General features: G+C 45.8%; 1 protein-coding gene across 1 annotated transcript; it reads left to right on the top strand.

The window, feature by feature from the left end:
• Positions 1-2184: 2184 nt before the first annotated feature.
• On the top strand, positions 2185-21610 carry LOC106605326 (semaphorin-7A). The gene is made up of 14 exons (XM_014200817.2): positions 2185-2365; positions 4824-4963; positions 10328-10390; positions 10818-10913; positions 11222-11327; positions 11988-12095; positions 12670-12809; positions 13163-13347; positions 13902-14010; positions 14261-14462; positions 15175-15290; positions 15461-15633; positions 15875-15930; positions 16667-21610. Exons 1-14 carry the CDS (start codon positions 2284-2286, stop codon positions 17011-17013), a joined length of 1923 nt encoding a protein of 640 aa, XP_014056292.1. The 5' UTR covers positions 2185-2283; the 3' UTR covers positions 17014-21610.
• The last annotated feature ends 304 nt before the right edge of the window (positions 21611-21914 follow it).

Raw genomic sequence — 21914 nt, 5'->3', positions numbered from 1 at the left:
CAGTGGGGTTTTGACAAGCTAACCAGGGTAGGCCCAGCACCACGGGAAACGCAGGAGAGTCAATAAGGAAAAGACTAATTCTCTCCTTGTGACCCCCCTGCGTCACCATGCTCAAAGGAGCAGTGACCTCCCTAATCAACCCTGACCCTAATGGTTGACTATCTAAGGCGTGAACGGGGAAAGGCACATCCACAGGAACAATGGGGATCCGTAAACTATGGGCTAACGCTCTATAAATGAAATTCCCAGCCACGCCTGAATCGACGAGCACCTTATGCTGGGAATGCGGGGAAAACTCAGGAAAAGTGACAAACACAAACAGTTGTGCAACAGAGGGCTCTGGGTGAGAATGGTGCCGGCTCACCTGGGGTGATGCCAGAGCGCCCTGCCTGCTGCCTCGATTCTTAGAGGAACCAACCCGGCACAGACCGGCAGTGTGACCTCTGCGTCCACAGATGGTGCACGAGTGGGAATCTACATGTAAAGGGTGCGTGCTGGAGGCAGGGAAGTCAGGCGCAGGAGAGTGAACTTGGTATAAACGGAGCAGTTTAATAAATGCTAAAAAACTCTGAAAACCAATATATACAAAAATAATATAAAAGGGTACAAAACCCGTTGCACACCAGAACATGACTTGCACAAAACATACAACAAACAATCACCCACGTGGGTGATTGAAAGAAGAACTGTGTTGCCAGTCAGTGTAGCAATACTATGAAAGTTTAGATGCCAATCGCAATATCAAGTCAAGAGAAGAAAAGGCCTGGAAGGAAGAGAGATGACTAGAAATGATTCGGTTGACCGTTTTATGTGTGGATTAATTGTCGGAGTAGAGGACCTTGTTAATTTCAGGTAAAATAACAACTCAATGTTTATATCCCAGGACAAATTACCTAGCAACAGCAAGCTAGCTAAATAGGACAACTTAGCTAGCAAGTGCAAGCAAGCTAGCTAAATTGCCATAAAGGTTTAATGCTTTTCGACCTGTCCCCAAATTAATGTAATTGGTTCAGAGTTTGTTTTGATATTTTAACCTGCGTGTTGTGATCGCGTTTGGTGTGGGAGGACAAAATAAATGTATGCACGATGGAGCACGCGCACAGCCGGTTTGGGTTCCATGTTATACCCTGACTACACCACTCGTGTCGTGTGCGTGAGCGTTGCAAAATAAATTAGAAATCTATGTTATTCCATTTTTGCACCCACACTGCTTGTACGCGTCAACGAGCGTCTGCGTTGCCAAGGACTAAAATAGAAGTCCTTTCTATTTCTGACGCAGATTGTGCTGCAAGTCCTGCCTCTCCCATCTCCTCATTGGTTTATAGAAGCAGGTACCCACGTGCCATCTCCTCATTGGTTATACCCACGTGGGTGATTAAATGACGAACTATGTTGCCGGTTGTCGTGGTAACACTATGAAAGTTTAGATGCCAATCACCATATAAGTTCAAAGATGAAAAAGCCTGGAAGAAGGAGAGATGACTAGAAACGATTCGGTTGACCGTTTCATGTGTGGATTAATTGTCGGAGTAGAGAACCTTGGGCATTTCAGGTAAAATAACAACCTAATGTTTATATCCCATGACAAACTAAATTGCCATAAAGGTGTAATGCTTTTTAACCTGTCCCCAAATTAATGTATTTGGTTCAGAGATTGCTTTGATATTTTAACCTGTGTGTCGTGATCACGTTTGGTGTGGGGGGACAAAATACATTTACGCACGATGGCGCACGATGGCGCATGCGTGCAGCCGGTTTGGGTTCCATGTAACGGCACTTGCTAGTTAATTTGTCCTATTTAGCTAGCTTACTGTTGCTAGCTAATTTGTCCTGGGATATAAACATTGAGTTGTTATTTTACCTGAAATGCACAAGGTCCTCTACTCCGACAATGAATCCATACATAAAACGGTCAACAGAATCGTTTCTAGTCATCTCTCTTCCTTCCAGGCTTTTTCATCTTTGAACTTATATGGTGATTGGCATCTAAACTTTCATAGTATTACTACACTGACTGGCAACACAGTTCTGCTTTCAATCACCCACGTGGGTATAACCAATGAGAATATGGCATGCAGCTCAGAAATAGAAAGGAGTTCTATTTTAGCCCTTGGCAACGCAGACGCTAGTTGACGCATGAGCAGTGTGGGTGCAATAATTGAATAACATAGATTTCTACATTTATTTTGCAACGCTCGCGCACGCGAGCGAGCGGTGTGGTCAGCCTATTAGAGAGTTTTGGAACTCACGCATGAAAGGGTTCGGGCACATTGAGGACGTGGAATGATGAATTATATCATATTGGCGACCGTTTTCTCCATGGTTTTTGCCGAAAAGTCACCTCGGCTGAAATTCATTGTAAAAGGTATGTGCTAATTTAGCTATTTGCGTTTAGGGTGGTCAGATACGCCCTGTCTGTGTATTAGGCTATATGCGAGGACCTTGTTTTTCCTCCATAGAAATAGTTAGATTAACAATGAACAATAGACTGTAGTCTACTTGAAAATCAAAGTAGTGGATCACTTTCCTCATCACGCGTTTATACATGCATGACATCATGCATGATTCAAGGTAGACAATAATGTAAAATGTTCCACAAAACAGGCTATACCAACAAAATAGAAATGTAGCCTAATAATGATAGTAGGCTATATTAAATTGACAGAATGATTGGCATTGTGTCAATGAGAATGGATCTCAGAGAAACGCAAATAATGTGATGAGAGAGAAAACACGTTGGACTTGGGATAATTGTATTATTTGAATAGCCAATTTGTCAAATTATATATGCGTCCCAGTTCTCAACTAAAGGAAATAAAATAAGCAATTTGTATTACATTAAATGGAAGAAATGAAGCACTGTGTATTAGATTATATTAATCTTTATGTGGGCTAATTTAGGCCCAGTTGCCTATTCCATTGTAATGAAAGGTAAGGGACAGAAGTGTTCATACGTTTGGAACAGGTTTATGGCAGCGAGAACGGTGGAATTATTCAGAACCAATTGTGTTTTACAAGAAACTGGCTTAATTAAGATAGCCTATTATTACTATTTAGGCGTTGATTATTCGGGTAGCCTGTCCTATACAATAGTGACCCACTCCTACGAAGCCATCTAATCTTGAATTCAGAGCGCACCTCAGCATGTCAATGCAGAGGCTGTATGTTAAAGGCCCAGTGCAGTCAAACATGTTTTGTCTGTGTTTTAAATATATTTCCACAATATGAGTTTGGAATAATACTGTGAAATTGTAAAAAAAAAAAAAAAAAGGTTGATAATGCCCCTTTAGTGTAAAACCTGTTTAAAAAGGCCGGCTGAAATTTCTGCCTGTTTTGGTGGGATGGAATTTTAGCCTGCCTGGTGAACCAGGCGGTAAATTCGGCTGCATTGGTCCTTTAAGTGTTTTGACAGGATCGCGGTTTTGGCGTTTGGGTCATTAATAATCCATGTGTAAGGTTCAACCTAGCGCAGTGGGTAGACGTTTACCAGTTGTCATGGAAACGCAGTCCTGGTGTTGTTTACCAATCAGACAGCTCTTATTTGTGATCAATGCCCGGACATTTCTTCTGATCTGCACCTCATTCACTCTTCAAGACAGAATATAAGGCTAAATGATACGTGCTAATTGAAAAGAGTGCTGAGGAGCTCTGGATGTAATATCATTAAGTTTACTCAAATACACAATGTCAGTGAACGTATTACAAAACCACTACATTACAGTTAAAACCCAGCATTATGGTGAATATTTAGCTCGCGCTGCAGAACTGCAATGCAGGTGCACGAGCTGACGCGTTGATGGTAGGTTCTGCAGTAGCTGAGGCTTGTTGAGGATAGAGCAGCAGCATTAGCTCCAGGACCTCATTAAAACACGCGAACAAAAGCGCGCGCTGACGCGCGCGCGAGCGCACACACACACACACACACACACACACACACACACATCCACACAACCCAATTAATATTTATGAGAATTCCACGCAGCAAACTAACAATTATATTTTCAAACTCATGCCTCACACCTTGCACAGTAGTCTAATATATTCACAATCAATAGAAACAGGGCCACCAAGTTAAGATGCACGGACCCTATAGTCATTTCAGGTGTAAAGGACAGTATTCCTCTTGGCAAATCAGCAGTCAAATACTGAACAACATGGCGTATTTGTTTGACATAACAAACTTGTTATACAAACCTATAAAGGGATGTCATGTTAATGACATTCAGTCTTAGTGTACCTGATAGAGACAGAGACATGTCAAAACAGAAAGATGAAATCGAAAAAGCATTACATTCTTCTCACCGTGGAGGTTTAAATGACTGAAGCCTAGGTCATCTCCTTGGACAGCGCCATTTGGTGCTCTTTTGTTGGCCAATTGAGGAACTTGTGGTCTACTTTCCTGAAGCGTCGAGAACGTCAGTCACTGAATTGGTAGACACACTAGTGTCGAATTTGCATGTGCCTGTAGGAATAGGAGTCCTGAGGGTAAATTGACCTTAACCATGGCAACCAATTCAATTAAAGTACAGACTCTTTCTCTCTCTGATCTGTACAGCTTTAGCCTCATATCATGTAAAACTAAAATGACTTGGGCCAAAAGGTAGACTGGCGGCTTTTTGAATTTTATTTTAGACGTTACATGACCACACCACAGAGCTCAATTAATACATTCTTGTTAAATCAAATTAATGAACTGAAAATGATGGCCAATTACATGTTCAATTGACTCAACTTGAAACCCCCAATGACACTGATCTACTGGTATATCATATAACAACATTGTAACAACACCTTCTCCTAATCTACTTTGATATGGCCCACAGAGCCGGCCAGGTACCACTTCTCGAAACCGGAGAACTACATGTCAGTGTACCACCAGGAGGGCACCAATGTGCTGTACGTGGGGGGCCAGACAATGATCTACGTGCTGACTTTCACTGACAGGGGGGTCCGCGATGTGCAGGTGAGTTGCTGGTAACCATAGAGATGAACAGAGATACTCGGTGGTGGTGACACAGTAACCCAATGCAGGCACAGGAGACTGGCTTAAAGAGGAGGCAGCAGCTGTCGACCTAGTTCAACAGCCTCCGTAGCACGAGATGGGTCATGCATACATTTATAGAGAAGATCTAATCTCTGTCCAATCGGAAGGAAGTGATTATATAGTGTGGGCTTATGAGGTCAACATACTGTGGTAAACCGTGGGGTGTTTGGTTGAGCGTGCAGAGATTGACACAGAGACAGGGAGGTTTCAGTCCGCAAAAACAACTTCAGTTAGGTTTGGCGCCGTCCTTCTTCTCTGCTTTTGCTCGGTGTCGGTCTCTCCCCGTTCTCTCCCTCGCGGTGTGCCACAGTGCTCCTTTTATTTGGCCTCCACGGCTGGTTGGCACTTTCCCCTAATTACCTCCACTTGGAGCTATCCGTGTCGGGATGCCCAGCTCACGTACTCCCAGCAAAGGGAGCCAGCATTGCATCACGTACCTCCCCTCTATTACCATCCCTGGGGTAGACCTCCTGGGATACCCCCCCTTAGCCCTGACTAGAAGGGAAGCATGCTCAGGGCTAGGTGTGCATCCCTCCTGGAGAGGGCGTCTGCATTGCCGTGCTGGGCCCCCGACCTGTGGATGACAGAAAGAGAATCGCTGTAAGGACAGGAACCAGCGGGTGACACGGTCATTCGTGTCCTTACCTCTTGCCATCCACACAAGGGGGGCATGGTCAGTGATCAGGGTGAACTTCCTCCCGAGAGGTAATACTTGAGGGTGTCCAGTGCCCACTTCACGGCAAGGCACTCCTTCTCGACAATCGAGTATTTCTTCTCCCTCTGGAGGAGCTTCCTGCTGACATACATGATTGGGTGCTCTTCGCCTTCCTGCTCTTGGGACAAAACGGCCCCTACCCCTGTGTCAGACGCGTCTGTCTGGACCAGGAGGTTTTTTGAGAAGTCCGGGGTGACGAGTACCGGGTGCGAACATAGCGCATCCTTCAGGGCCTGGAACGCTGCCTCTGTGTCCTCCGTCCACCGCACCGTCTGGGGTAGTCCTGCCTTCGTTAAGTCTGTGAGGGGAGAAGCTATTTTATAATTTTTTTCTTGGTGTTTCACATTTCCCCTCTCGATCTGATAGCCCAGGTACTCCACCTCGACGTAGCCCAGTTTGCACTTGTAGGGGTTCGCGGTCAGACCTGCATCCCTTAGCCCATCGACCACTGCCTGTAACCTGCAAAGGCTTGACTCCCAATTGTTACTGTGCACAATTAGGTCATCCAGATAAGCTGCTGCGTACTCAATGTGCGGCCACAGGACGCGGTCCATGAGTCGCTGAAAGGTCGCTGGTGCTCCGTGGAGCCCGAAAGGCAGAACTCGGTAGTGGTATAGCCCCCCGGGGTGGAGAAGGCAGTCTTCTCCCGGGAAGCCGCTGCCAGTAGCACCTGTCAGAACCCCTTAGTCAGGTCCGAGGTGCTAACGTATCTCGCCATCCCCAAGCGGTCAATCAGTTCGTCCACCTGGGGCATGGGGTAGGCATTGAACTTACTGACCTCGTTCAGGCCCCGGAAGTTATTGCAGAAGCGGACGCTTACGTCCGGTTTCGGAACCAGCACTATGGGGCTAGACCACTCACTGTGGGACTCCTTCAGTACCCCCATTTCTAGCATTGTCGTCACTTCTCGCTGGACCGCCACCCTCCGGGCTTCTGGTATCCGGTATGGCCGTTTACGCACTTTTTCTCCCGGACGTGTGTGGATATGATGTTCCACGAGATCTGTGCGCCCTGGCACCTCAGAGAACACGGCCGTATTCTGTTGGACCAACTCTCGGAGCTCTTGTCATTGGATCAGGTTAAGGTCTTCCCCCATTGCAACTTCGACAGAGGGCGTGCCATGCTGTGGCCGGGTCCACGTTACGCACAGCACCTCGCGTGCGTGCCATTTCTTCAGTAAGTTCATATGGTAAAGCTGGAGGGGTTTTCTCCGCCCCGGTTGGAGGACCTTATAGTTGACGTCGCCTACCCGCTCAACGATGTCGTAGGGCCCATGCCATGTAGCCAGGAATTTACTCTCCGTTGTAGGGATCAGCACCAAGACCTTCTCACCTGGTTGGAACTCTCGTGGTTGGGCCCCCCGGTTGTAGACACGCTCCTGGGCATGTTGCGCCTGGGCCATGTGCTCTCTCACCACTGGCCAAATCGCCGTCATCCTCTCCCTCATCTCATCCACGTTTGACTATGCTGGGGGTCAGCTGCTCTTCCCAGACCTCCTTGGCTAGGTCCAGCAGCCCGCGGGGCCGACGGCCATACAGGAGTTCAAAGGGGGAGAACCCCGTGGATGCTTGGGGTACCTCGCCCACTGAAAACATCAGGTGAGGCAGCAGCTGGTCCCAGTTCCTCCCGTCTCTCTCGATGACCTTCTTCAGCATCTGTTTTAGGGTCTTATTGAAATGTTCAACTAGCCCGTCCGTTTGTGGATGGTACACACTGGTCCTCACCTGTTTTAATCGTTACAGATTGCAGACATCTTTCATCACACGAGACATGAACGCGGTGCCCTGATCCATCAGGATTTCCAGCGGAATACCTACCCGGCTAAATAAATGGAAGAGCTCCCATGCGTACCTTTTGCTGCCACCGTGCGTAGCAGGATTGCCTCAGGATACCGGGTGGCGGAATCCATGATTACCAGGATATATTGGTGTCCCCTCACGGTCTTCACCAACAGACCCACCAGATCCTTTGCCACCCGCTCGAATGGCACTCCTATGATGGGCAAGGGAACCAAAGGGTTTCTATACTGTACCCTTGGAGCTGTGATCTGGCACTCCGGGCAACTACGGCAGTAGTCCTCCACGGCGCGCTTGACTCCGGGCCAGTGGAACCGGTTCCTGATCCACTTCCTGGTTTTCTCCACATCCAGGTGTGCCCCAAGCAGGTGGGTGTGGGCAAGTTGCAACACAGTCCTAACATACTGGCTGGGTATGAGTAACAAATCTTTTGTCTCCCCATTATGGTTTACTACCTGATACAATAGATTATGCTTGATTGCGAAGTGGGGGTAGCGCCAATCACTTACTCCAGGTAACAGTACGCCATCCACCGCAATCACCTGGCCCCTAGCGTTCTGGAGATTGGGGTCTTCTAACTGGGCCATCCCGAACTGACCTGTGAGGCTGAATGGGCCTCCCCACCTCCATAAAGGGGAGCCTGAGGTCTTCCTCGCACAGTGGCTCGCTTGCCGGAGCGTGGTCGTCTCCCTCCTGGGTCCGACTCGGGCCCAGTGGACACCTCTCGTGGCGGAGGTTGGGTTGCACAGGCCACCGTCCTTTTTACTTTTCTTCCTACCTCACGTGCGCGCCTCCCCAGGTCCCTTCTCCACAGGGCCTGGAAGAGAGGGCAGTCTCAACCCAGGAGAATGGACACGGGTAGGTTAGGAACAGCCCCCACGCGCATCTGGCACTCCCCCTTGGGGTGGTTATCCTCACCGGCACCGTTGGGTACCTCTTCGTGTTCCCGTGGACACAGGACACTGTCACCTCCTCGTCCCCCGGTACCTCCTTCCCACCTCGTGTGGGCCCCTGCGGGTGGGCCAGGGTCCCCATGCTGCCAGAGTCCAGCAGAGCGCTGGAGTCGATGCCATCGATTCGTACAGAAACCATCGGAGGGGCTGTCTCGGTGTGCGGCCAACAGGAGGTGATGTAACTCGCCATCCGGGTTACCCCAGAGCTGGGGGATGCGGCGGACATGGCCTCCTCCCGGCTGGGACAGCTTCACGCGAGGTGCCCCGGCTCACCGCACTCATAGCAGCGTCTCTGATCTGGGACCAGCAGCCGCCGACGTTGTCGGTTTGGGTCACCCTCCTGCTTCACAGCCTCGGCTGGTTCCGTCTGGGCCCCCTTCAGCCCCTCGCCTCTCTTTGTGTTGTTCGTCCCGCTCGCCACATCTCCTCTCTCCGCTCGGGACCCTCTCAGCAGGTCCTGGGTGTTCTGGTGAAGTCCCACAGCGGTCAGCAATTCCTCCAGGCTCTCGGGGTTCTGCATGCTCACCGTCTTCTTCATCTCGTATGGCAGGGCCCGAAGGTATTGATCCAGGACGAGCTTGTCGAGCATCGGGAGGGACGGTACTTCCGTCAGTAGCCAGCCCTTGGTCAGGCGCACCAGGTCACTCATCTGAGCACGGGGGGAAAGGGTGGGGTCAAAGGCCCAGTCGTGGACCAGTTGTGCATGGCAGGCGAGGCTGAACCCCATAATTGCTCAGGATCTCCCGTTTGAGTCCCTCATAATTCGCGGCCTGGTCAGCGTTCAAATCAAAGTAGGACTTCTGGGCCTTCCCAGAGAGGTAGGGTGCCAACAGGCTGGCCCACTTGGGCTTGGGCCATCCTTCCCTCTGTGCCGTCCTCTCGAAGGTGCACAAATACGACTCCACGTCATCTTCCTCCCTTAACTGAACCAGGAACTGATTCGGGCCAGATTCCTGAGCCCTCCCAACCTTCAACTGGGCTACCTCCGCTACCAGTCTGCGGTTATGTTGGTGCTGCTCCTCCAGTGCTTGCTCCTGGAGAGCCTGTTGCTTCTGCTGGCTGAAGATGAACTGAGCCACCAGCTCCTCCATGGTAATCTCCGTACACTCGACTCCACGGCACCTAAAGCTACTGAGTTGCCCGCATTCTCCACCATATGTGGTAAACCGTGGTGTTGGGTTGAGCGTGCAGAGATTGACACAGAGACAGGGAGGTTTTAGTCTGCAAAAACAACTTTACTAAGACAGAAAATAAACATAACAAAGAAAATTCACTTAGGTTTGGCTCAGTCCTTCTTCTCTGCTTTTGCTCGGTGTCGGTCTCTCCCTCGCGGTGTGCCACAGTGCTCCTTTTACTCGGCGCCACGGCTGGTTGGCACTTTCCCCAAATGACCTCCACTTGGAGCTATCTGTGTCGGGGTGCCCATCTTGTGTACTCCCAGCAGTGGGAGCCAGCGTCGCATCACATACCTCCCCTCTATTACCATCCCCCGGGGTAGACCTCTTGGGATACCCCAATACAATAAAGAAAATACACTGAGCTAATAATGCCAACGTTGACTCGACAAACATGAGCAGAAGGTAGCCTATCATTTGTGTTGTGACTATTCTGATTGTCTGTGCCCTATAGATACGCTTAGGTGATCAAATATTGGAGACAGCAAAGTAATCCTCCCTTTGTTAGTTTATGGCACAGGACCAGACTTTTGTCATTTTCAATCAGCACTGAATTTGATTGCAGTTATTTGAAAAGGCCTAATTTGCATACGGGTTATAGATAAATTGTATGAAATACTGGAATGTATCTTATATTATTACAGATCCCTGTGGTAACCGATGAAAATGCAAAGGCAGCTTGCATCGCCAAATCAGACCCACCAAAGGTAGGTGGTCACCACCATCATCATGCTCCATCAATCTTCGTCATCATTATCACCATCATTACAGTGAGGAAAGTTTGTTGCTACTGTAAGAATATGAATTAAACAGAGACATAATATCAACATGATATCGACACCAGTAGAAACTGTCCCAAAGGTTAAAGGTTGGGACAGGAAAACGGTACAATGCTGTATTTGGTATTCAGGCACAAATTCCATCTGGAAGTTTCTCTTGAGATAAAAGTCCTGCCACTGTACTTAATGAATAAGTGATGCAATGCATACGAAGTTATGCAGACAATGCATTCCCTCAGTACTGCAGAGGTAATTCTTGCGCTATCTGCCAAATTAGGGAAAATGGATGTTCCAATATTCTCTCTCTTTATCGCTCTCTCTCTCTCTCTCTCATCCCCCTCTCTCTCTGCTACAGTTGGAGTGTGACAATTTCATCACAGTCATTCAGAAAGTCAATGACACTTTTGTGGTATGCGGGACAAATGCAGGAACCCCTAAATGCTGGCTGCTGGTAAGATGACATGATGATGAATAGAATAGCTATTGTCTTCAACATGTGTTTAGTGTTCTTACAACGGTCACACTTTGATCTTACTTAACTCCTGTATCACTTTTATAAAAGTTGGTAATAGTGTTCAATAAAAAACTTTAACTTATATCTCTATTTGTACATTTTACATTTACATTTTAGTCATTTAGCAGACGTTCTTATCCAGAGCGACTTACAGTAGTGAATGCATACATTTCATACTGTATACAAGGAGGTAAGAACATTCAGGATATGGCTTGTGAGGTTGTGATGTAATTTCCTCTCCATAGGTAAATGACACTGTGCTGACTGACGCCCCCACCAATGGACAGATGGCACCAGCCTCTGACATCTCCCCTCCCTACCCCTCCCAGAGGTCCGTCAGTCTGTCCGCAGGTACGATGAGAGGACAGACAGACACTCCAGCCAAACATCCATAGAAACTCTGCTATTGGCACAATACCAAACCCATCCCTCACCCCTATTTCTACATCCTTGTTAACTCCTCTCTGTGGATCTGAAAGGATAGGATAAGTATCAGCATTTTGGTGGAGAGCTCCATCAAGCCATTATGTTCATAAGTATACAGACCAATCAGATCCTCAACATTGGCTTTGGTATGGGATAGGAGATCTGTTTAAAATGGTACTATAGTACTACAGATGGTTCACGACATGTAGCGAAGATGTAACTCACAGTATTATCGGAATCATGGCAAGGTTACTTTGTATAGCAGGTTCTGTGATAGCGCAGACCAGGCTGGACTGGAGTGATGAACCAATGAGCCATTTGCTAGAGTGAGGCAGCATTCTGATAACGTTCATTTCTCATTGAACCATTAATGTCATGATCCAAATGACCTTCCTTATTGCTATGGAGACAGTGCCCTAAGTGGGGTAATTGTAATACGGTTATGGGAGGGTGTTGGCGCAGTCAGCTAGCTGTCTTCTGTTGATTTATTTTTTATCTCTCCCTCTAACTTCTGTTTCTCTCTTCTCTCCCTCTCTCCTCTTTATCTTTCTCTTTATCTTTACCCCCCCCCTCTCTCGCTCTCAGATGGGAATCTATACTCTGCTCTGTCAGCAGTGGGGCGTCACCCTGGCTCTATCCGCCGGACCTACGGCACTCAGAAGCTCCTGAAGACTGAGACCAAGTGGCTGCAGAGTGAGTGGGATGAGAGCAACATGGGACTATATTGGTGTAGGAGAGCTGCATGAGGCACTGGAGTGGATGAGCATGGAAATAGCAAGTCTACATTATCTAATATCTTGTAACTGTAACATGCTGCATGCAGAAATGTAATCCCTATGAATTCTTCCATTTTAAAGATCATAAGTTAAGTTCACAGTTGTGATAAAACATTGTATGACTAACTCCCTGTATTATGTACTGGAAGTCTTTATTAGCCTATAAAACTTCCAAGCAAACACTTTTATCAACATGTATTTTTTAAATACACCTTTATCTCTGTACACGCTAGATGGCCCTGCTAGAAGGAAATGCATTAGTTTCAAATGTGCCCAGATAGTTACAACCAGTGACTGAGTTGGCCTGGAGCTCACTGGCCTCAAATGTTTTACTACCTGATTGAGTATTAGCACTTATAAAATAGTGCCTGTTAAATAGTGATAAGTACCAGCACCTAAATATAAAGAGTAACGGCACCAGAAATGAGTACCGGCACCTATTTCAGTCCACTTCAAGCACTGGTGGAAGTCCTTTCTCTCTCCTGCTGCAGACCCCCAGTTTGGTGGAGCAGCAGTAATGCCAGCCTCTCAGAAACACAAGGAGGAGATCTACTTCTTCTTCAGTGAGATCAACAAGACGGCCATGGTGGATGAGGAGCCCTACAGGTCGCGCATCGGCCGAATCTGCATGGTAACCACAACAACATCACTATATCAGCTGTATTGCAACGTTATTGCGTATTAAAGCTGAGCTCCGCGAAAGGAGAAACAGCACCACTGGTCACCCCATGCACATTTGTTATTGTTTAGTTTTTTTAAACAGAAGAGATGAGCATCCAGCCTCATGGTAAAAAGAAAACGTAGCACATGCTCTGATGTTCTATCGCCCGTGCAATGATGTCAGAGGGGGATAAAAACTGGGTTTGTTGTTTGAAGTAACATCTTTGTTGTTGTAATATTGCAAACCAACCTGGCAGTTTCACCGCTAAGGATTCCAGCTTTAATGTTATGGTGTACTGTTGTATACTGTGTGTCCGTCTCCAGGTGGATGAGGGGGGCATAAAGAACCTGCTGGCGGACTCGTGGACCACCTTCCTGAAGGCTAGGGTGATGTGTGGTGCGGGTAGCACCCCCCAGCAGTACAACAACATCAGACAGGCCTTTGTGCTGTCTGACGTGGCCCACGAGAAGAGGACCGGGGTCATTTACGGCCTGTTTGCCAACGCCTGGTGAGTAGACACCTTACACCTTCAACACCCTCCAACCCATATGGCTGCTTAAGACTGTATCATGCTTAAAATGCAGGAGAGGAATGAGCTGCACAAACAACATAATCAGAGGAAAGGAGGAATTATGCACAGCACATCCAAATGGGGCACAGGAGCTGGGTAGACATGTACATCAATGAAAACCTGCGAGCAGCAAAAAGTTTCAGTGAGGAAAATACTTGATTGTATTTGAAAGGGAAAGGGGGATACCTAGTCAGTTGTACAACTGAATGCATTCAACTGAAATGTGTCTTCCGCATTTAACCCAACCCCTCTGAATCAGAAGTGGGCTATGCGCTGTGGAGGCGGCCGATTACTTTTGAGTTTGAGTGCTTGTATTAGCATATTTGAGCAGCCTTAAATCTTTTAAGTCCTTTCGAGAGTCATAGTAATATATTCTACTCAGCTATCAGTCTGTGATTGAGTTGCTAACAACATTCCGATTCACATTAAGTTTGAATAAAGTAAGTAGAAGGAAGAAAGGCTTTTAAGTGTTGTATTGTTTGGTTGACCAGGGACACGACAGTGATATGTGCTTACTCCATCGAGGACATTGACCAGGCCTTCGCCACATCCAAACTGAAGGGCTACAGCATTCCTCTGATTGGACATCGCCCTGGCACAGTAAGACACCCAAGAAAGTTAAATTAACTTTCTTTTAATTAACGTTTTGTAGTGCCAATCAAAGTAATTTTGCAAAGGCCAATTGCATAAGCTCATGCATGTGAGTCCATCAATTTTGGGGAAGTGGAAGACTTGTGTTTCTATTTTGGAACAGTTGCAGATGACAGACACTGGTTATGAAATTATTGTTCAAGGCAAAGCCACAGCCTAAGTCTGTCTCCCTTCCTGATTACATCACTTCCTGTCCCAGTGTGCCTTCAAGAACTCCACGGCAGCCCACAACCCTAAGACCCTAGTGGTGATCAGGGACCATCCGGAGATTGAGGACGTGATTCGTCCGGTCGGTGGTGCTCCGCTGAACCTGCCCACCGACGATCACTTCACACACACTGTCGCTGCAATTGTGCTAGCAGTAAACGACGAGCACTATAGTGTGCTGTACCTGGGAACAGGTGTGTGTGTGTGTGTGTGTGTGTGTGTGTGTGTGTGTGTGTGTGTGTGTGTGTGTGTGTGTGTGTGTGTGTGTGTGTGTGTGTGTGTGTGTGTGTGTGTGTGTGTGTGTGTGTGTGTGTGTGTGTGTGTTTTGCTGTCAAGCTGTATCTCATGTACAGGCGTTTGGTGTAACCTATTTAAAAGGGATCTTTTAGAAGACGTAGTCTCCTTGACAAAGTAAATAAAAAAGTTCTTTGCTCAACGCAGGCATGAGTTGGGGCTTATTATAAGAGTGCATTTTTGGCATGAATCCCAAATAAATTGACTGAATTAAAAAAACACTAAGTAGCTACAGCCTAATCGACGTGCTCCGATAAAGAAGTCAGTCGCTACCACAGGGAAAGTAGTGATAGAGCTGTGAACAGAGCCATGGGTCTCTGAGGTGGCCTAATAACAAACTAGAGCAGTTAGTCTTCTGTGGGAAGTAATAGCCTCTCAATGTGGGGAGGAGATAAGAGAGGACAAGCTGCAGGACAGGCCTGCTCCTCTCCGTAAGTCACCCACTGATGAATTGACCAGTAGAGGAAAAAGGCAGCATGTGCTATTATAAACCTGGAGCCGTATTCAATCAAAAATAGTCACTGGGTTTCCGGGATACATAAAAAAGAACAGGTCTCGACCATGGTGTCTCTCTCTCCTCTGATAATGTTCTCTCTCTCTTTCTGGTGATAGAACAGGGGAAAGTGCTCAAGGTTCTGCACACTATCGAGGAGGCCTTTATCATATCCCAGTACTCCCTCTTCCACAACGAGGGTCCTGTTCTAAGCATGGCCATCGACTCTAAGAAGGTACTGTGAGACCATCAGCGAACACTCCTTAGCAGCTAGCACTAATATCCGTAGAAGAATTTGTTTACGACGTAGCTGCAGTCCAATCCATTTAAACAATGCACTTCTAGTGATAACCACTGTATGTCTCTTCCTGTCTCTCATGTATTACTCCCTGCCTTCTCCCCCAGGGCCACCTTTATGTGGGCACGGCAATGGAGGTCCAGCGCATACCATTGGCTGACTGCGGTCGCTATGGAGACAGTTGCCAGGAGTGCATTCTGTCTCGGGATCCCTATTGTGGTTGGGATGCAGCCAGGAGGAGGTGCACACCCATCCCAGCTGGATACAACATCAGCACTGGGTATGAGATGTGACGATGTCACTCCTGGAATACAGTTTAGATACCTATGGAAAACATGCAGTGTACAAAAAAAATAACAATCAATACCAGCCATAACATATCATTTCTTACAGAGGAGTGTCGAGGTTTCAACTACTATTCTAGGTTTTATGATAATTGTTTAATTTACATAAAATGGTTGATTGTTCAAAATGGTACGTGCTAATTTGATGTTCCTTCAATAATTTGTTTCATACCATAGGGCACTCACTCAGAGTCTGGACCATTCCAATGCCTCTATCTGTGGTGAAGCTTCTGGTGAGTGCCACTCCACCTCCTCTCTGACTCTCTGTATCTTTATTAACTGAAATAAGGAACTTTTTTCCAGAGCCTAACTCAGAAGATGATATCATATAATTGAGCGGAGGCTCAAACCCATTGGGTGGTCTAATATCAGTTTGCCCTCACTTCAAAGCCCAATAGCTTCAGCCATATTAACCTCTAATAATCCAAACAAATTATGGGATATGTAGTGTCTTTGTTAGCAGTCTCTTTTTTCCATGACTTCTGTTGGTCGCAGTCTCGGTGCAGCTGTCATGCATATCCGTTGACTGTTTCCCTTTCTTCCATTCCTGGAACATTGAGATATAAACCCAGGGAGTGGAGGATGAAAGGTGATGCAATATCATATATAAAGATATTATATTTTTATCTGTTATTTTAGCTGATATTTTCCAGAGAGAGTAAGTATCAGACCACAGAATAAAATAGATGCATCTCTGTGTCCGTTTGTACACGTTAGTCTGGTTTTAGGTTTACTGGGATTTGAGTCACAATTGTCCTACTAACTGAGAGCAAAGTTATAATTTACAATAACCTGAATACCTGTCCTGCCATTCCCATTTTCAACTCACTTATGATTGTTAGCGTTTATACGTAAACAATCCATAGGTATGAAACCATAGCCTATTCTCTAGTCTAGGGAGCCCATAAGTAAGTATTTAATTTGGGTGAGATCAATGTTAACCAGGCTGTGCCCTCTGAACCACCACAGCACCGAAGACCCATAGGACAAACCCCAAACAGGTGGTGATTGACTCGGACGGCCCCGTTAACCTCCCCTGCCCCGTGCGCTCCTTTCACGCCACCTACCGCTGGGAGAAGGACAACTGTATCCAGCACTACCCCTGCTTCATCACAGGAGACTCCTGTGTGCTGGAACCCACCCCTGACCTGCCTCTTAAGCAGGGGGTGTTCCGCTGCATGGCCACGGAGAACGGCTACAAGGTGGAGCTGGTCTCCTACAGGCTGGTGATCAACAGTGGGCCTCTGCCTGCCTCCTTGGCCTCCACCCTGGGGCCCTGCCTCCTGCTTGCTGCAGCCACCCTCTGGCTCCTGTAACCATTGCAAATGCTAAAGCTAACCCCTTAGCCTCTAAGGCCCTCTCTCTGACAGACAAGAGAGGAGGGACCACCATACCCAGGTTAGGTTCGCAGAGCATTGCTATTAATGGTCGGGTAATGCGATCAGTGTTGCCCACAGAGACTGTTTTCAGAAAAAAGTGTTTTTTTATTTAATTTACATTGTTCGGGAAATGCCTGAAAATAAACAAAGCCATGTATTTTTTAATTATATATGGACTTACCATACTAACCAATACTGTACTGTTTAAACAAAAAAAGACCTAAAACAAACTTAAAATACATAACATTTAAACTTAATACATTAACATCAATATGGGTTTTATGGAAAGACAAACTATATTATCATGTCTTATTCAGAATTTTAAATACAGATTCAAACCACAAGATGTGCTTTGCGAACCTTGCCTGTTCCACCCAAGAGATGACATCTCATGAGTTGGGTTAAATACAATACCAGGCCAATTTCTCTTTATGGTTTCTCAACTTATTTTGAAACTTGATTGTGCTACTTTGTGAATATTTGAAGCTTGAATACTTCTCTAACATCCAAACATCCTGTTGAATGTCATAAGTATAGGCTAGTATTTAGAAAATGTCTGGTATTGAGTAAAAAAAAAAAAGCCTTATTAACAATTCTGGGACATACCCCCTAAGCACAATTTGCAGTAGAAGCAAAACTGATCAATTATGTTGACTTGAAACTGTGAATGAGGTGGCCAAGCCTTACTTTGATGCTGGGAGGAAGTGTCATCTTTTTGACAGGAAGTAGGTAGAAGAGCATGAGCTCATCCTCGAACATCATTGTGTCTCGGCAAGTCCTCTGCAGTAAAGGCAGTTTTTGCATCATTTTATTGGATAGTATCAGACATTCATATTATGCTACTTCATTTTCAATAAACATAAGTACAGTAAACGTCATTCAGTGGCAGGTGAGGCCAAATTAGAATTGAGTAGATGACATGTAGAGTTAGTTGCATTTTGTAGTTTGCTATATGAGAAAAAGCTTGTGATTATATGAGTACTGTGTGTTAAGTATTTTATTGCTCCACAAATGCTGATTTCCACCATTGCTGCCTATGTATATGAAAGTTATTCTTGATGGTTCAAGGTTTTATACTGTACAGAAGTCCAGAGAGGACAATAAAAAAATCCTTGTCATGTCGAGATAACAATTTATTTATCTCATGATCACGACGTAACAAAAGTTGTTTTGCCGAGATCACGAGAATGTTCTCATGATCACGAAAAAACAAAAGTTGTTTTGTCGACATCACGAGATTAACTCTATAAATTGATGATAGATTGACATTATGGCTGAGGCGGTAGAGCCCACGGTGGATCAGCACATATGTTTCTATTGATTGCTACACTAAGGGATGGTACATTTCATGCTAACATGTCGCTCATTGTCAGTTTATAAAGTAGAATGTTAGCAAGCTAAATGTCCTTTACCTTGAGCAAAGAGTGGCAGATAGCCAAATGGTTAGAGTGTTGAGCCAGTAACTGAAAGGTTGCTAGATCAAATCCCCGAGCTGACAAAATAAAAATCTGTTGTTCTGCCCCTGAACAAGGCAGTTAACCTGCTGTCATTGTAATAAGAATGTGTTCTTAACTGACTTGCCTAGTTAAATAAAGGTTAAAAATAAAAGACCTCTTGGGGCATCTAAGCCTTCATGGGGCATTTGAGCCCTGAATGATGCCTGAAAGGATGGCTTGTCTCCCAGGTTGTATGCCAATTGCATGCAAGCAACAATGCAGCTAACTTGGCTAGTCTTGTGAGTGTGTTAGCTAGGTAGTCTTATTAGCCAGCTAGCTTGTTATATATCTCAGATTCCACCTTGTAGGGTGTTTCATAGGTAGTGCTTCTTGCAGGCAGATTAGCAGTCAGTGCATTATGTATATGATCAAGATTGGATGCGCTTGATTCTTGGCAGGCTCATTTGATTCAATAACAGTGACAGAGGCTGATAAGTCAGGATGCTGCCTAGTAGGCTGTCTGCAAGGAGCCTTACATATGAAACAGCCTACAAGGCAGCACCCTGATTTATCAGCCTCTGAGGCTTCTATTGAATTGGATCAACTTACCAGAAATAGATGTCACCTACTTTGGAATGTATGCATCAGCCTATATTGCGCTGAGCTAATCTGCCTGCAAGGAGCCTTACCTATGAAACAGCCTACAAGGCAGCATCCTGATTTATCAGCCTCTGAGGCTGAAATGTAACCTGATCAGCGTGTCAGGAATGCAGCTCACCCACTGTAAATGTGTCAGGCATCGTTCAGGGCTTAAATGCCTCACTTTGCAATCAACTCAGCCACAGTGCTCCTTGATGAAGTGGTTATCGTGCATCTGAAGAAATTAATGGATGATGAGTGGTACTTTTGATTATCTTGTGATCTCGACAAAACAACTTTTGTTATGAGATAAATATGTCTTGAAATTCATATGTCCTCTCTTGGCTTCCGTAATACTGTGGTTATACAATGATGTTACTCTTTGACTGCTTTAACTAACCTATTCTCAATGGGAAAATTCAATGCATAATTCTCAAAGGGGTTATTTTCATACTTGTATCTGTATGCTGTGACAAACGCTTTACATAATTTGATAGGCTCCTTTTGTGAAGTAGAACACTTTGAGCAGCCACCATACTCTGGGGAGAAAGACTGAAATTAATGATTTACATATTTGGAAGATATGGAACAAAATTCCTCTTTAAGCAATAGATGTTTTTTATTTTAGCACCTGACCTCAAATAATAATAGTATGTTGGAGGCAGAGAATGTTTGCTGGTGTAACAGTATAGCTTCTGTCCCTCTCCTCGCCCCAACCTGGGCTTGAACCAGGGACCCTCTGCACTCAGACAACAGTCACCCTTGAAGCACCGTTACCCATCGCGCCACAAAAGCCGCGGCCCTTGCAGAGCAAGGGGAACAACTACTTCAGGTCTCAGAGCGAGTGACGTCACCCAATTGAAACGATATTAGCGCGCACCACCGCTAACTAACTAGCCATTTCGCATCGGTTACACTCACCCCCCTTTTGACCTCCTCCTTTTCTGCAGCAACCAGTGATCCGGGTCACGGCACCAATGTAACATTATAGCTTCCGTCCCTCTCCTCAACCCAACCTGGGCTTGAACCAGGGACCCTCTGCACACAGACAACAGTCACCCTCGAAGCACCGTTACCCATCGCGCCACAAAAGCCGTGGCCCTTGCAGAGCAAGGGGAACAACTACTTCAGGTCTCAGAGCGAGTGACGTCACCCGATTGAAACGCTATTAGTGCGCACCACCGCTAACTAACTAGCCATTTCACATTGGTTACACTGGGAGGGAGTGGTTAACTCAGAGAAAATGTTGAATGTGACATAGTAATATGAATGTAGTGGCAACAAAATGCAAGTCTATTGTTCCCATTTATTGATTGTAGTATCTCACTACTGAAGCACCATCTTACAACCACTACTGTGTTTTGAACTGTGGCAAATTTTGAAATGGCAAAAAAACACTGTCGCCTGAAAATATTGGTAGAAAACAGGCTACATAATGCTGTTCTTAGAACAGTTTTAGCCATAGTTCTGCAGGTTCTATCTTTCTCTCTGGGGGTGGCAGTACGTTTGTTGTCTCGAGGTCTCAGGAGGATCTGCTTGCTGCATTGCACTGATGCGGGATATTGACTGTGCCAAACATAAGCTGTGTTGAGCCGCCTCATCCACCGCCTGCCGCTTCTCACTCACTTAGCACTTTGAGTAATTGGTTTCCCAAATCACTTTCTCAAACTCACACACATTCTTATATATGTCACAAATACACACAGGCATATTGGGCACGCACACACACACACCTCTTGTTTACCAATCACCCACTTCAATCTCATTCCCTTTACTCCAGTATTTACTGTTGCTTATCTGTTTCATTATATTTTCAGCATGAAGCTGGTGTGTCTCTGAAAACAGTGAACAGAAGCCGCTCATACGCTAGCCAACACTAAATAGGCAACTGAACCTGTATCGCTCACTGCAGAGAAACACAAGCTCTTTTACCAAGACAGATGGCCTAGTGTCACTGGGTATTGTTAAAAACAGTCAATGAATCATGCCTGTGCAGAGTTGATTGTATTTGGCCTTTCATGGATTTCAAAAGGGCAGCAGTGATATGGGAGTTTCGTTTCTCTGGAGCACTTTATTTAATGACCACCTTCATAGCCAGGAGTCCCTGCTATGACGTGGACATAAACAGTGGATATATCGCATGCGGGTGATTATCATTATCCTAGAAAGATTTAAACCGGTTTGTTGTGTTCAATTTACCCATTCGATAAATAATGCCAGCAGAGAAATAGAGTGAAGTGAATCGTATTGTCTTTAAATCCTTTCTCTGGTGCTTTGGACAGTGTTGATTGCATTTTGTGTCTTAGAACGTTTTATTACCATAACCATCCTTTTTTTAAAGGACAGATGTCTGTCTATATGAAGTGTTAATACATATCCATGTAACATATCTGTAACTCCATATGTTTCCCTTTACTGAACATGTACAGTGAAAATCAATAAAGTCATCAACTACAGTATTTCCTTTTTTATTCACTTTTATTTATTCAGGGTAGCCCAGTTATGTATTTCTTCACAAACTGGAAGAAAAATGTATATCATTGGTCTTTTTAATTTGCATGTGTGTCTGTGAAGAGAGCGAGAGAGAGAGAGAGAGGAGGGGCAGAGGAAGGGATGTGGACAAGCATATCAAACGAGGAGAGGGAGAGAGAGAGAGAGAGAGAGAGAGAGAGAGAGAGAGAGAGAGAGAGGGGGCAGAGGAAGGGATGTGGACAAGCATATCAAACGAGGAGAGGGAGAGAGCGAGTGATTCATACTTAATGG

The sequence above is a fragment of the Salmo salar genome, chromosome ssa05 (assembly GCF_905237065.1).
Source record: "Salmo salar chromosome ssa05, Ssal_v3.1, whole genome shotgun sequence".
Taxonomy (NCBI): Eukaryota; Metazoa; Chordata; class Actinopteri; order Salmoniformes; family Salmonidae; genus Salmo; species Salmo salar.
The sequence above is the reverse complement of the archived record's forward strand: the minus strand, read 5'-3'. Positions and strand labels throughout refer to the sequence as shown.